Below are 16,225 nucleotides of genomic sequence, written 5' to 3' on the forward strand. Positions count from 1 at the left end.
CAAACCCCCTCTCCGACCTGGACATCGCTAAACCCCACTCTCCGACTGTGACATCGCGTAACCCACTCTCCCGACTGTGACGTCGCTACCCTCACCAACTGTGACGCTTTAACCCAGTCACCGACTGTGACATCGTTAACCCACGACTAAATGACATCGTTACCACTAACCACTCACCGACTGTGACAACACGTTAACCCACTCACCGACTGTGACACCGTTAACCCACTCTCCGACTGTGACGTCGTTAACCCACTCTCCGACTGTGACGTCTTTAACCCAGTCACCGACTGTGACATCGTTAACCCACTCACTAAATGTAACATCGTTAACCCACTCACCGACTGTGACACCGTTAACCCACTCACCGACTGTGACACCGTTAACCCACTCACCAAATGTAACGCCGTTACCGACTCACTAAATGTAACATCGTTAACCCACTCACCGACTGTGACACCGTTAACCCACTCACCGACTGTGACACCGTTAACCCACTCACTAAATGTAACATCGTTAACCCACTCACCGACTGTGACGTCGTTAACCCACTCACCAACTGTGCACAACCGTTAACCCCTCACGACTGTGACCATCGTTAACCCACTCACCGACTGTGACACAGTTAACCCACTCTCCGACTGTGATGTCGTTAACCCACTCACCGACTGTGATGTCGTTAACCCACTCTCCGACTGTGACGCCGTTAACCCACTCACCGACTGTGATGTCGTTAACCCACTCACCGACTGTGACGTCGCTAACCCACTCACCGACTGTGACACCGTTAACCCACTCACCGACTGTGACACCGTTAACCCACTCACCGACTGTGACACCATTAACCCACTCACCGACTGTGACGTCGTTAACCCACTCACCAACTGTGACACCGTTAACCCACTCACCGACTGTGACACCGTTAACCCACTCACCGACTGTGACACCGTTAACCCACTCACCGACTGTGATGTCGTTAACCCACTCACCGACTGTGATGTCGTTAACCCACTCACCGACTGTGACGCCGTTAACCCACTCACCGACTGTGATGTCGTTAACCCACTCACCGACTGTGACGTCGCTAACCCACTCTCCGACTGTGATGCCGTTAACCCACTCTCCGACTGTGACGTCGCTAACCCACTCACCGACTGTGATGTCGTTAACCCACTCACCGACTGTGACGTCGCTAACCCACTCACCGACTGTGATGTCGTTAACCCACTCACCGACTGTGACGTCGCTAACCCACTCACCGACTGTGACGTCGTTAACCCACTCACCGACTGTGACGTTGTTAACCCACTCTCCGACTGTGACATCGCTAACCCACTCACCGACTGTGACGTCACTAACCCACTCACCGACTGTGACATCGCTAACCCACTCTCCGACTGTGACGTCGCTAACCCATTCTCCGACTGTGACATCGCTAACCCACTCACCGACTGTGACGTCACTAACCCACTCTCCGACTGTGACGTCGCTAACCCACTCTCCGACTGTGACGTCACTAACCCACTCTCCGACTGTGACGTCACTAACCCACTCTCCGACTGTGACGTCGCTAACCCACTCTCCGACTGTGACATCGCTAACCCACTCTCCGACTGTGACATCGCTAACCCACTCTCCGACTGTGACATCGCTAACCCACTCTCCGACTGTGACGCCGTTAACCCACTCACCGACTGTGACGTCATTAACCCACTCACCGACTGTGACGTCATTAACCCAGTCACCGACTGTGACGCCGTTAACCCACTCTCCGACCGTGACGTCGTTAACCCACTCTCCGACTGTGACGTCGTTAACCCACTCACCAACAGTGACGTCACAAATCCACTCTCCGACTGTGACATCGCTAACCCACACTCCGACTGTGATGTCGCTAACCCACACTCCGACTGTGATGTCGCTAACCCACTCACCGACTGTGACGTCACTAATCCACTCTCCGACTGTGACGCCGTTAATCCACTCTCTGACTGTGACGTCGCTAACCCACTCTCCGACTGTGATGTCGCTAACCCACTCTCCGACTGTGATGTCGCTAACCCACTCTCCGACTGTGATGTCGCTAACCCACTCTCCGACTGTGATGTCGCTAACCCACTCTCTGACTGTGATGTTGCTAACCCACTCTCCGACTGTGATGTCGCTAACCCACACTCCGACTGTGATGTCGCTAACCCACTCTCCAACTGTGACGCCGTTAACCCACTCACCGACTGTGATTTTTTAAACTCACTCACCGACTGTGACATTGTTAACCCACTCTCCGACTGCGATGCCGTTGATCCACTCTCCGACTGTGACATCGCTAACCCACTCTCCGACTGTGACGTCACTAACCCACTCTCCGACTGTGATGTCGCTAACCCACTCTCCGACTGTGATGTCGCTAACCCACACTCCGACTGTGATGTCGCTAACCCACTCTCCGACTGTGATGTCGCTAACCCACACTCCGACTGTGATGTCGCTAACCCACTCTCCAACTGTGACGCCGTTAACCCACTCACCGACTGTGATTTTTTAAACTCACTCACCGACTGTGACATTGTTAACCCACTCTCCGACTGTGATGCCGTTGATCCACTCTCCGACTGTGACATCGCTAACCCACTCTCCGACTGTGACGTCACTAACCCACTCTCCGACTGTGACGTCGCTAACCCACTCTCCGACTGTGACATCGCTAACCCACTCAGCGACTGTGACGTCACAAACCCACTCACCAACTGTGACGTCGCTAACCCACTCTCTGACTGTGACATCGCTAACCCACTCTCCAACTGTGACGTCGCTAACCCACTCTCCAGCTGTGACATCGCTAACCCACTCTCCGACTGTGACATCGCTAACCCACTCTCCGACTGTAAGATCGCTAACTCACTCTTCGACTGTAGATCGTTACCAATCACTCTCGACTGTGATTTTACTAACCCACTCTCCAACTGTGATGTTACTAACCCACTCTCCGACTGTGATGTCGTTAACTCACTCTCCGACAGTAATGTTCCTTAACCCAGAGGGAGCTTTACTCGGTATCTAACCCTGTGCTGTACCTGTCCTGGGAGTGTTTGATGGAGACAGTGTCGAGGGAGGTTTACTCTGTATCTAACCCCGTACTGTACCTGTCCTGGGAGTGATTATTGGAGACAGTGGAGAGGGAGCTTTGCTCTGTATCTAACTCCATGCTGTACCTGTCCTGGGAGTGTTTGATGGGGACAGTGTAGAGGGAGCTTTACTCTGTATCTAACTCCGTGCTGTACCTGTCCTGAGAGTGTTTGATGGGGACAGTGTAGAGTGAGCTTTACTCTGTATCTAACCCCGTGCTGTACCTGTCCTGGGAGTGTTTGATGGGGACAGTGTAGAGGGAGATTTACTCTGTATCTAACTCCATGCTGTACCTGTCCTGGGAGTGTTTGATGGGGACAGTGTAGAGGGAGCTTTACTCTGTATCTAACCCCGTGCTGTACCTGTCCTGGGAGTGTTTGATGGCGAGTGTTGAGGAAGCTTTACTCTGTATCTAACCCCGTGCTGTACCTGTCCTGGGAGTGTTTGATGGGGACAGTGTAGAGGGAGCTTTACTCTGTATCTAACTCCATGCTGTACCTGTCCTGGGAGTGTTTGATGGGGACAGTGTAGAGGGAGCTTTACTCTCTATCTAACCCCGTGCTGTACCTGTCCTGGGAGTGTTTGATGGGGAAGGTGTAGATGGAGCTTTACTCTGTATCTAACCCCGTGCTGTACCTGTCCTGGGAGTGTTTGATGGGGAAGGTGTAAATGGAGCTTTACTCTGTATCTAACCCCGTGCTGTACCTGTCCTGGGAGTGTTTGATGGGGACAGTGTAGAGGGAGCTTTACTCTGTATCTAACCCCGTGCTGTACCTGTCCTGGGACTGTTTGATGGGGACAGTGTAGAGGGAGCTTTACTCTGTATCTAACCCCGTGCTGAACCTGTCCTGGGAGTGTTTGATGGGGACAGTGTAGAGGGAGCTTTACTCTGTATCTAACCCCGTGCTGTACCTGTCCTGGGACTGTTTGATGGGGACAGTGTAGAGGGAGCTTTACTCTGTATCTAACCCCGTGCTGTACCTGTCCTGGGAGTGTTTGATGGCGAGTGTTGAGGAAGCTTTACTCTGTATCTAACCCCGTGCTGTACCTGTCCTGGGCGTGTTTGATGGGGACAGTGTAGAGTGAGCTTTACTCTGTATCTAACCCCGTGCTGTACCTGTCCTGGGAGTGTTTGATGGGGACAGTGTAGAGGGAGCTTTACTCTGTATCTAACCCCGTGCTGTACCTGTCCTGGGCGTGTTTGATGGGGACAGTGTAGAGTGAGCTTTACTCTGTATCTAACCCCGTGCTGTAACTGTCCTGGGAGTGTTTGATGGGGACAGTGTAGAGGGAGCTTTACTCTGTATCTAACCCCGTGCTGTACCTGTCCTGGGACTGTTTGATGGGGACAGTGTAGAGGGAGCTTTACTCTGTATCTAACCCCGTGCTGTACCTGTCCTGGGACTGTTTGATGGGGACAGTGCAGAGGGAGCTTTACTCTGTATCTAACCCCGTGCTGTACCTGTCCTGGGACTGTTTGACGTAGGAAATGATGACATATTCTTCGATTAAAAAGGTTTATTGCCAGTGTTAATATGGAATAGAAATGCTGATATTTGTTGGAATCTTGATGTGGACGTGGTGAATTGCATTCGCTTTGTGTCCTCCTCCCGTCAGGAGCCTGAAATTGAAAAAGTTTGAACATTATATGGATTCCTGGCTGTGGAGCAATTGGATGATTTGGTTTCTGCTGCATGTTATACTCTCCTCCCTTTCTCATCCTCCGTCAAATCAGCTCGGAAGCTGCATGACAAACATCTCAACCAAGAGCACCCAAATTCAAAAACACTGCACAACACTCATTCCCAAAGTGTCTTATGGAGAACTGAAAGAACAGACTCAACTCCGCAAAAGTAAAGGCTGCAAAACCGGCCGTCGACTCACAGACCTAATTCTTCATTCGCACAGACAGGATCAGCAGCAGGGTGCAGAGAATGATTCAGAGAGAGGGAGAAACAAATAGACAAAGGAGAGAGAAAGAGGCAGATAGATTGAGAGGAGAAGTTGGAGGAAAAAGACAGACAGAACGTTACGACCCCGATGCCTAATGCTCGGTCAATTCCAGCCGCTCTTGACCCGGAGTCTGAACACATTTGAAATTAATAAATATTTCTGAGGGAAAACGCCCACAGTTTTTGGCCTTGGCTGCCCAATAATAAAAGTTGTCAGGTTTGCACATTTAAACACAATTACGTTTATTCGTGACAGTAAATATGCAGAAAATACACCTGGTTAACTATTACCAATTCCTAAATCCCCAACTTCAACTCATCCCACCCTTTATACACACAAACACGTACATACACATACATACACATGCACACACACATACACATACATACACACACACACACACATACATACACATACATACACACACACACATACACACATGGACACATACACACACACACACACGCACACTTACATACACACACACATACACATACATACACACGCACACACATACACACACACATACACATACATACACACGCACACACATACACACACACATACATACACACGCACACACAGACACACACACACATACACACACACATACACACACGCGCACGCACACACATACACACACACACATACACACACACACATACATACGCATACATACACACACAAATACATAGACATACATACACACGCACACACACACATACACAGACACACATACACAGACACACACATACACACATACATACACATACATACACACACACAAACAAATACACACACATGCACGCATATACACACATATACACACACATGCACACACACATGCATACACACACACACATACATACACAGGCAAACACATACATACACACACACAAACACAAACACACACACATGCATGCACACACACATATATACACACATACATTCACACACACACACATACATTCACACACACAAACAAAGACATACATATACACACAACACATACACACACACAAACACTTACACATGCACACACACATGCACACACACACACAGACACAAACATATACACACATACATTCGCTCACACATATATTCACACACACATACATACACACATGACAGACAAACACAGAGGAGGGAAGAGGAGGGTAAAATATTAAGTAAAAGTGAGAATAGTCTTTGTTTCAGTTGGTAGTGTTGCAGCACAGCTTCCTTCTCTTCACAGTTTTCGCTGTACAGCCATGCAGAGTCTGTGCACAGCTCTGCAGCATTTCTTCCTGGAACCTCGGCTATCAGTTCAAGATATCTGTTTCCAGTCTGTAACGGTTTTCACTGTCGACTCATTCAGCTCTCCGCAGTTTCAGAAACACAGCAGCTTTTGTGGAGAACAACAAGGGCCCAGGTATCCAAACTCCTGGTTCTCCTGAAAATCATCCCACTTGGGAAGGTTTCAATCACCGACTGTTACAGGGCAGGATCCGGCCTTTTGCCAATTCATTGGCCACCAGCTAACCAGTTGAACCGCATCCCTCCCATCTCTCTCACTAAGTCTGAATTCTGCCGTCTGAAGGCCAGCATAATGTACTCTTCTGTAACTTTAGAATTCCTCATTTCCTCTGCTCGATTTATAGATACATAATAATAATAATAATAATAATTTTTTTTTTTTTCTTTTTTATAAATTTAGATTACCCAATTATTTTTTTCCAATTAAGGGGCAATTTAGCGTGGCCAATCAACCTACTCTGCACATTTTTGGGTTGTGGGGGCGAAACCCACGCAGACATGGGGAGAATGTGCAAACTCCACACGGACAGTGACCCAGAGCCGGGATCGAACCTGGGACCTCAGCGCCGTGAGGCGGTTGTGCTAACCACTAGGCCACCGTGCTGCCCTATAATAATAATAATAATAATAATAACAATGTCCATTAAGCATCCGTGGATCAAAACGATAACAGCAAAAGTAAAGACATAGGGGATAAAAAAGTAATTAACAGCAAGGACCCTCACGCAGTGGCGGACTGGCCAGGGTGTCAGCTTGCCCGATGGCAAGTGGGCCCCTGATGAAGTGTGCCCCCTATATCAAATAAAAATGCAATAAAGAAACAAACACAGACAACTGTTTTAGTAATAAAAAGGAAGAAGAAAAAAAAAGAGAACAGGACACAAATAAGCAGTGCATGAAAAGGAACGAAGCAGGGGAGGTAGTGGAAGGATGTGGAATAGGGGGGCCCGGGTCGGGCATAATTAAGGAAATTCCATGTTTTCAGCAAGAGTGTGTGAATTTAAAGATAAAGTTACAATTCGTGATTTGAGATGGTCGGCAACTTCAAAGCAGTATCAAGCAGTAGTCTTGGTTCAGCCGGTACATCGGCCCGGGGCCCGGAGAGCCAAGAAGGGGCCCGTGAATCTCTGAAGGGCCCTTAAAAATTATAATTAATTAGATAAATAAATCTCCAACTTCTTTCCTGAGATTTGTATTCTAACTTAATAAAATATAATTGTTTTTAAAAAGAGCAATACCAAATAAAAATGCAATAAAGAAACAAAGAAATAATCACTCAGTGTATGAAGGAACGAAGCAGTGTTAAACGGATGTGAAAGGAGGGGGGGGGGGGGGGGGCTGGTTCACCCGGGTCGGACATAGTTGGAAATCCACGTTTTCAGCAAGAGTGTGTGAATTTAAAGATAAAGTTACAGTCCATGGTTTGAGATGGTCGGCAACTTGAAAAGATATCAAGCAGTACTTTGGTCGTGGGACCATTCTTAATGTCTTACTCTAGTCGGACCAAACTTCTAAGTTTCAACAGTTGTCTCAGTTGCTTGCTGGTGTGAACACTGGACAGTGGATTGTCTCCTCTTCTGAAGCTGCATAGGCCACAGTAGTATTGACTAATGAACATAGCCTATTGAAGTGTAAGTAAGTTATTTTATATTTTTTATCAAGTAGGGATTTATCTGGCGTTCCTTCAAGTTATTCTTGCAATCATCAATATTCATTTTTCCCAATGTGGGCTATTTTTAATTAAGTTTTTATTTCAGGAATATTACCCCTACCAGTATGGAAAAGAAAAAGCATAAATGTGGGTCATTAAAACGCAAAGAACAAAAAGAAGCAGAAAGGAAGGAATCAGCCAAGCGATGCAGGCCTATTACAGAGTTTATAATACCACAAGCACAATCCACATCAATATCCAGTTCTGCAACAAATAATCAAGAAGCAAGAAACAATGCTCATGTTGATGATGTAATGACATGCGAATTACAAGAACAGAGAAGAGCTACTTTGAATGTAGAGACAAATACAAGTGCATCCATTACTAATCAACCCAGGCCCAATATTTCTTCTGGCTTCCTTGTTCCGGTATCTGTACTGCCTGTAGTTGCAACATCTGAACACATAGCTTCAACTAGTGACAGGGAATCAGATATTCCTTCAAGCATAAATGACTTGGTTTCTGAAGCACATCCTGTAAATGAACCTACGCAAGAAAATGAAACATCAATTACTGGAATCTTCCAATATCCATCACGAGCAAAGCTAAAACAGTTTTTTGCTGAACACCACTTCAGCCACTTGATGATCTGCCATTTGATGCTCGTTTGTATGAGAGGAAAATTATGAATGACTCAGTCCCAAGAAAATGGCTAACATATAACAAAGAAAATAGATGCTTATATTGTTCATACTGCTTAGCCTTTGAGTTTCCCAACACTTATAATCCATCACCCTTTGTACGTGGCTTTAGTGACTACAGGCGTATTAGCCAGAGCTTGACTTTACATGAATCGACAACAACACATGTCAGAAATGCTCAGCAATATATCAGTGTGGTTAATGATGGCACCTTAGATAAATTTTTTGCAGTATCACTAATTAAAAGGAAAGAAGTATTGAAGCAGAGAAGTATTGTCATGAGGATTACAGACATCATAAAGATGTTAGGCAAGCAAGCACTTCCTTTTCGAGGTCACAGAAATGAATCGGCCTACACTCTAGATAATAAGGTTCTGAATCATGGCAATTTTTTAGCTACAGTGCAGTTGATGGCAAAATATGACCCCATTATGGCAGCTAATTTTTCTGCAGTGCAAAACAAGTCTAAACAAAGAATCAAACGATTAGAGCAACAAGGAAAGGCTCAAAGTAAAGGCTGTGGTGGACTTGTCACATACCTGAGTAAAACAACTATAAACAGGTTAATCAAAATTATGAAGAATATGATACAAGAAAGAATTAGTCATGAAGTTTCTCAAGCAAAATATTATTCTATTCAGGTTGATTCAACACAAGATAATTCATCCATCGACCAGTTTAGCATTATTATTCGGTATGTGCTTAAAGGTATTATCTGTGAGCGACTACTTTCAGTTGTGCCAAGTAATGATGGTACAGGACAGGGACTTTTTGATCTATTGATTGAAACATTACAGCATCTTAAAATTGACCCCCCAAAATGCTTATCTGATAGCACAGATGGCGCTGCAAGCTACCATGGCCAGTATAATGGTTTACAAAGTAAAATTGCTGATGTGGCTGATCAACATGTTCATATATGGTGCTATGCCCATGTCTTGAATTTGGTGATAACTGAAACAACAAAATGTTGTGTGCCTGCTGTTTCTTTTTTCAATTTGCTCCAGAATATAGCAACTTTTGTGAAAGCATCATACAAGAGAATGGCTGTATGGATAGAAGTTGTTGGAAAATATCTAGGACAAGAAAAAATGAAACGATTAAAGCTAATTGGTGAGACCAGATGGTTAGGAAAATCCAATGCAGCAACAACTATATTTGGACGTTTTGATGATGCTGCTGCCAGTACTTTCGTAAATCTATTGACATGCTTATCAATGATACAAGATTCAGAAAAGTTTGATGCAAAAACAAAACATGAAGCAAATGTTTTACTTCAAAGTCTTCTAAAGTTTGAAACCATATTGACAGCATTTACTTACTTGTATATATTTGAAACTACAACCCCGTTATCAAGTTATCTACAGACAAGTGGTTTAGATATGTTTACTGCATGGAGTTTGGTAGATTCAGCTACAACAAAGTTGAAGGAACAGACAAGAACATTTGATAACGTTCACAGCAAGGCTTTGGAATTTGTAAATAAATGTAATGACAGGATTTCACAGATGAATATGGATGAAAATCAAACATTGGAAATTGATGCGTTGGAAACAGCATTGCCAGTTAAGAGGCAGAGAAAGAAGAAAAGAATGGCAGATGAGCTTATTGATGATGAAAGAAATTCCTCAGATTCTCCAGCTGATTTTCGAGTAAATGTTTAACCTAATAATGGGTCGCATTGTCCAGTCACTAGAATCACGCTTTGTACAACACAAACAGTTGTATAAAGATTTGTCCTGCTTGGACCCAGCAAAGTTTAAAACTATTGCAGAGAAGGGCCTTGAAGATGAAGCATTGGAAGGTATTATTAAGCTGTTTCCACAAATCAGCAAAGATCAAGTAATATTGGAATTGTTTTCTTTTGCTTCAAACTTTGATGTATTAAAGCTATTGCTTAATGATGGTGAGAATATGGATTCCAGTTGCAACAATTGTAAAATTTGCAGCACTTGCCCATCGTGTGTACTAAAAGTTCTGGCATCCAACAGACTTCATGACAAGGCATATGATAACCTTTATGAACTTTATAAAGTCATCTTCACACTATCAGTTACTCAAGTCCAATGTGAGAGGACATTTCCAAAGCTAAAGATCATAAAGACAAGGTTAAGAAATTCGCTGTCTGAGGAGAATTTGGAATCATACATGTTGCTATCCATTGAAAAGGAATTGTTAGATGAATTGGATGCAGAAGCAATTATTGGCAGATTCGCACAATCATCTAGCGAACACAAACGATTGCTCTTAATATAGTGGACTGCATGCAATGCTCAATTGTGCTTTTGAACTATCTGTTAATGTGTAAATTGTGCAGTAAACTATTTAAAAATATCAACCAATTACTTAAAATTAAAAGAAATAAATAAAAAATTCAATTATAACATTCTGTATTTACAATTGGTATCTACTGCCAGTAATATGTACAGTACATGTACACTGTAATTACTAAGAAATACACATTTTTTCCACAAATATTTTAATTGTACCCTTTTTTCCATATGTATTTTTTGAAAATTTTATTTATTCATTATGAAAGTTAAATGATAGCATTGTAGTTGTGGGTGGGTCCCCTTTATCTCCTGGCAACCAATATGTTTAGACCCAGTCCGCCACTGCCCATACGAGAGGAGAGGAAGTGAGAGCAGAGACACAGGCCATCGTTGGCAAACTGAAGACAGACAATGAATTTCAACAATGCCTTCATCCCGAGACTAAACCACTAGATACAGTTAGAAAGGGAGAGAGAGTGGACTAGGGGAAAGGGAGCGAGAAAGAGAGAACAAGTGAAAAGTCAGAGTGAATGAGAGAGGAAAATGAGCTTGTTGCGCACATTGAAATTGGCCGGTACGATGGTGTGGGCATCACAGAGACGTAGCTGCAAGGGGATCAGGGCTGGGATCTAAATATCCAAGGATATATGTCCTATCGAAAGGACAGGCAGATGGGCAAAGAGGGCCGGGTTGCATTGGATTGTATTTGTTTATTGTCACGTGTACCGAGGTACAGTGAAAAGTATTTTTCTGCGAGCAGCTCAACAGATCATTCAGTACATGGAAGAAAAGGAATTAAACAAAATTCAAGAAAAGACAAGAAAATACATGAGAATACATAATAGGGCAACACAGGATATACAATGTAACTACATAAGCATTGGCATCGGGTGAAGCATACAGGGTGTAGTGTTAATGAGGGCAGTCCATAAGAGGGTCATTTAGGAGTCTGGTGACAGTGGGGAAGAAGCTGTTTTTGAGTCTGTTCGTGCGTGTTCTCAGACTTCTGTATCTCCTGCCCGATGGAAGAAGTTGGAAAAGTGAGTAAGCCGGGTGGGAGGGATCCTTGATTATGCTGCCCGCTTTCCCTCGGCAGCGGGAGGTGTAGATGGAGTCCATGGATGGGAGGCAGGTTCGTGTGATGGACTGGGCGGTATTCACGACTCTCTGAAGTTCCTTGCGGTCCTGGACCGAGCAGTTGCCATACCAGGCTGTGATGCAGCCCGATAGGATGCTCTCTATAGTGCATCTGTAAAAGTTGGTAACGGTTAATGTGGACATGCCGAATTTCCTTAGTTTCCTGAGGAAGTATAGGCGCTGTTGTGCTTTCTTGGTGAGTCTTTGTTAGTAAGAAATTAAGTTAAATTGATAGCAAGGAGTGATATAGGATCAGAAGGCATTGAATCTCTGTGGGTAGAGTTGAGGAATCGCAAAGGTAGAAAGACCCTGATGGGAGTCATGTACAGGCCCCCCTAGCAGTAGTCAGGATGTGGGGCAGAAAATAAATCAGGAGATAGAAAAGGCGTGTAAAAAATGCAACATTACACTAATGATGGGGGACTTCAAAATGCAGGTGGACTGGGAAAATTAGGTTGGTAGCAGATCCCAAGAAAAGGAATTTGTGGAATGTCTACTAGGGAACAGGCAATTCTGGATTTGGTGATGTGTAATGAGGCAGACTGGATTAGGGAACTTAAGGTGAAGGAACCCTTAGGGAGCAGTGACCACAATATGATAGAATTTACCCTGCAGTTTGAGAGGGAGAAGCTGCAATCAGATGTAACGGTATTACAATTAAATAATGCTAACTACAAAGACATTTGTTTTCTAAATGGGGAAATGCTTCGGAAAGCAGAAGCATAAAGGGACTTGGGAGTCCTTGTTCACGATTCTCTTAAGGTTAATGTGCAGGTTCAGTTGGTAGTTAGGAAGGCAAATGCAATGTTAGCATTCATGTCAAGAGGGCTAGAATACAAGACAAGGGATGTGCTTCTGAGGCTGTATAAGGCTCTGGTCAGACCCCATTTAGAGTATTGTGAGCAGTTTTGGGCCCCGTATCTAAGGAAGGATGTGCTGGCCTTGGAAAGGGTCCAGAGGAGGTTCACAAGAATGATCCCTGGAATGAAGAGCTTGTCGTATGAGGACTGTTTGAGGATTCTGGGTCTGTTCTCGGGGTTTAGAAGGATGAGGAGGGATCTTATTGAAACTTACAGGATATTGCGAGGCCTGGATAGAGTGGGCGTGGAGAGGATGTTTCCATTGTAGGAAAAATTAGAAGCAGAGGACACCATCTCATATTTAAGGTACTATCCTTTCAAACAGATGAGGAGGAATTTCTTCAGCCAGAGGGAGGTGAATCTGTGGAACTCTTTGCCGCAGAAGGCTGTGGAGGACAAATCATTGAGTGCCTTTAAGACAGAGATAGATAGGTTCTTGATTAATAAGGGGATCAGGGGTTATGGGGAGAAGGCAGGAGAATGGGGATGAGAAAATATCAGCCATGATTGAATGGCAGAGCAGACTCGATGGGCCAAGTGGCCTCATTCTGCTCCTATGTCTTATGGTCTATGGTCTTATGCGAGAGGAGCTGGTTAGAGTTGATTGGAAAAGGAGCCTAGCAGGGAAGACAGTGGAACAGCAATGGCAGGAGCTTTTTGTAGGTTATTAGGGAGGCACAGCAGAAATTCATCCCAAGGAGGAGGAAACATGCTAAGGGCAGGACAAGGTATCCATGGCTGACGAGGGCAGTCAAGGACAGCATAAAAGAAAGAGGAAAAGCATACAAAGTGGCGAGGATTAGTGGGAAGCCAGAGGATTGGAAAACCTTAAAAAGCGAGCAGAGGACAACTAAAAAAGCAATAAGGGAAGAGAAGATAAAGTATGAGTGCAAGCTAACTGGTAATGTGAAGGAAGATAGGAAGAGTTTTTTTCAATATATAAAAGGTAAGAGAGAGGCAAAAATAGACATTGGACCACTGGGAAATGTGGCTGGAGAAGTAATAATAGGAAACAAAGAAATGGCAGAGGAACTGAATAGTTACTTTGCATCAGTCTTCACTGTGGAGGACACCAGTGGGATGCCAGAGCTCCAAGAGAATTAGTGGGCAGGGGTGAGTGCAGTGACCATTACTAAGGAGAAACCGGGTGCTCCCGTTTTCCTCCCACAGTCCAAAGATGTGCGGGTTAGGTGGATTGGCCAGGCTAAATTGCCCGTAGTGTCCTAAAAAGTAAGGTAAGGGGGGCGGGGGGGGGGGGGGGGAGGGTTGTTGGGTTACGGGTATAGGGTGGATACGTGGGTTTGAGTAGGGTGATCATTGCTCGGCACAACATCGAGGGCCGAAGGGCCTGTTCTGTGCTGTACTGTTCTATGTTCTATGTTGTATGTTCTAATTCTTCATCAAGGTGGAAAGTGATGTAGATGATTCTGACACTCAGGTCCCGAACGGGTCCTGAATCCAAATAAAGGAAACTGCGATGGTTTGAGGTGTGAGTTGGCTACGATGGATTAGGAAATGCTACTTAAAGGGATGACGGTGGATAGGCAATGGCAAACATTCAAAGAGCACATGGGGGAACTGCAACAATTCTTTCTTTCTGCCTGGCCTAAAAATAAAATGGATCGGTGGCCAAACCATGGCTTACGAGGGAAATTAGTATTAGATCAGGTGGCAGCACGGTAGCATTGTGGATAGCACAATTGCTTCACAGCCCCAGGGTCCCAGGTTCGATTCCTGGCTTGGGTCACTGTCTGTGCGGAGTCTGCCCGTTCTCCCCGTGTCTGCGTGGGTTTCCTCCGGGTGCTCCAGGTTTCCTCCCACAGTCCAAAAGATGTGCAGGTCAGGTGGATTGGCCATGCAAAATTGCCCTTAGTGTCCAAAATTGCCCTTAGTGTTGGGTGTGGTTACTGGGTTATGAGGATGGGGTGGAGGTGTGGGCTTGGGTAGAGTGCTCTTTCCAAGAGCCGGTGCAGACTCGATGGGCCGAATGGCCTCCTTCTGCACTGTAAATTCTATGATCTATTCTATGAACTTATCCAAGGAAGAGGCATATTGGCCAAGAAAAACAACGGACCTTTAGAATTCAGCAAAACAGGACAAAGGGATTGATTTTGAAGGGGAAAATAAAGTACGAGAGTAAGCTCTTGAGGAACATAAAAACTGACTTAAAATTTTCTATATGTGCGTGAAGAGAAACAAATTGAAGATGAATCTTAGGTCCCTTACAGTCAGAAACAGGGGACGTATAACGGGGAACTAAGAAATGGCTGAGCAACTAAATACATACTTTGGGTCTGTCTTCAGAAAGGAGGACACAATTAACTTACCAGAAATAATGGGGAACACAGGGTTAAGTGAGAGGGAGGAACTGAAGGGGATCAGTATCAGCAGAGTTGGGGAAAGTGATGGGGTTGAAGGTGGATAAATCTCCAGGGCTTGATAATCTATATCCCAGAGTGCTTAAGGAGGTGGCTCTGGAAGTAGTGGATGCATTGGTGGTCATCTTCCAGGATTCTATAGACTCTGGAACAGTTCCTGCAGATTGGAGGGTGCTGGTTTAGAACACTGGGCTAAATAGCTGTCTTGTAATGCAAAAAAAGACCAGCAGCACGGGTTCAATTCTTGTACCGGCTTCCCCCAGCAGGCGCCGGAATGTGGCGACTCGGGGCTTTTCACAGTAACTTCATTGAAGCCTACTTGTGTCAATAAGTTATTATTATTAATAATGTAACCCTACTATTTAAACAGGGAGGCAGAGAAAATTAAGGAATTATAGAGCAGTCGGCCTGATGTTGGCCGGGGGGAAATTGCTCGAATCCATTGTCAAAGATTTTATAGCAGAGCACTTAGAAAACAGAGGCAGGATCAGACAGAGTCGGCATAGATTTATGAAGGAGAAATCATGCTTGACAAATCTACTGGAATTCTTTAAGGATGTAACGAGTAGAGTTGATGAACGGGAGCCAGTGGTCCCGCAAAGTCCCGCATAAGAGATTAGTGTGTAAAATTAAAGTGCATGGGATTGGGGGTAGTGCATTGAGGTGGACAGAAAACTGGTTGGCAGAGAGGAAACTAAGAGTCGGAATTAACACGTCTTTTTCAAATTGGCAGGCAGTGACTAGTGGGGTCCCGCAGGGATCAGTGCTGGGACCCCAGTTATCCACAATATATATTAATGATTTAGATGGGGGAGCAAAATGTAATATCCTTAAATTTGCAAATGACACA

The 16,225-nt window shown here is 44.8% G+C and overlaps 2 protein-coding genes across 2 annotated transcripts in view; both read right to left on the minus strand.

Annotated features, from left to right (window-relative positions):
- Positions 1 to 572: 572 nt before the first annotated feature.
- Positions 573 to 1,706, minus strand: LOC119969946 (uro-adherence factor A-like). The gene has a single exon (XM_038803912.1). The coding sequence runs from the start codon at positions 1,704 to 1,706 to the stop codon at positions 573 to 575; it is 1,134 nt and encodes a 377-aa protein (XP_038659840.1).
- Positions 1,707 to 4,629: 2,923 nt separating this feature from the next.
- The window catches only part of c9 (complement component 9), a 61,364-nt gene continuing 49,768 nt past the window's right edge, over positions 4,630 to 16,225 (minus strand). The window contains 1 exon segment of the mRNA XM_038805960.1: positions 4,630 to 4,747. The gene's annotated coding sequence lies outside the window, so the exon portion shown is untranslated.

Source organism: Scyliorhinus canicula, chromosome 8, assembly GCF_902713615.1.
Source record: "Scyliorhinus canicula chromosome 8, sScyCan1.1, whole genome shotgun sequence".
NCBI lineage: Eukaryota > Metazoa > Chordata > Chondrichthyes > Carcharhiniformes > Scyliorhinidae > Scyliorhinus > Scyliorhinus canicula.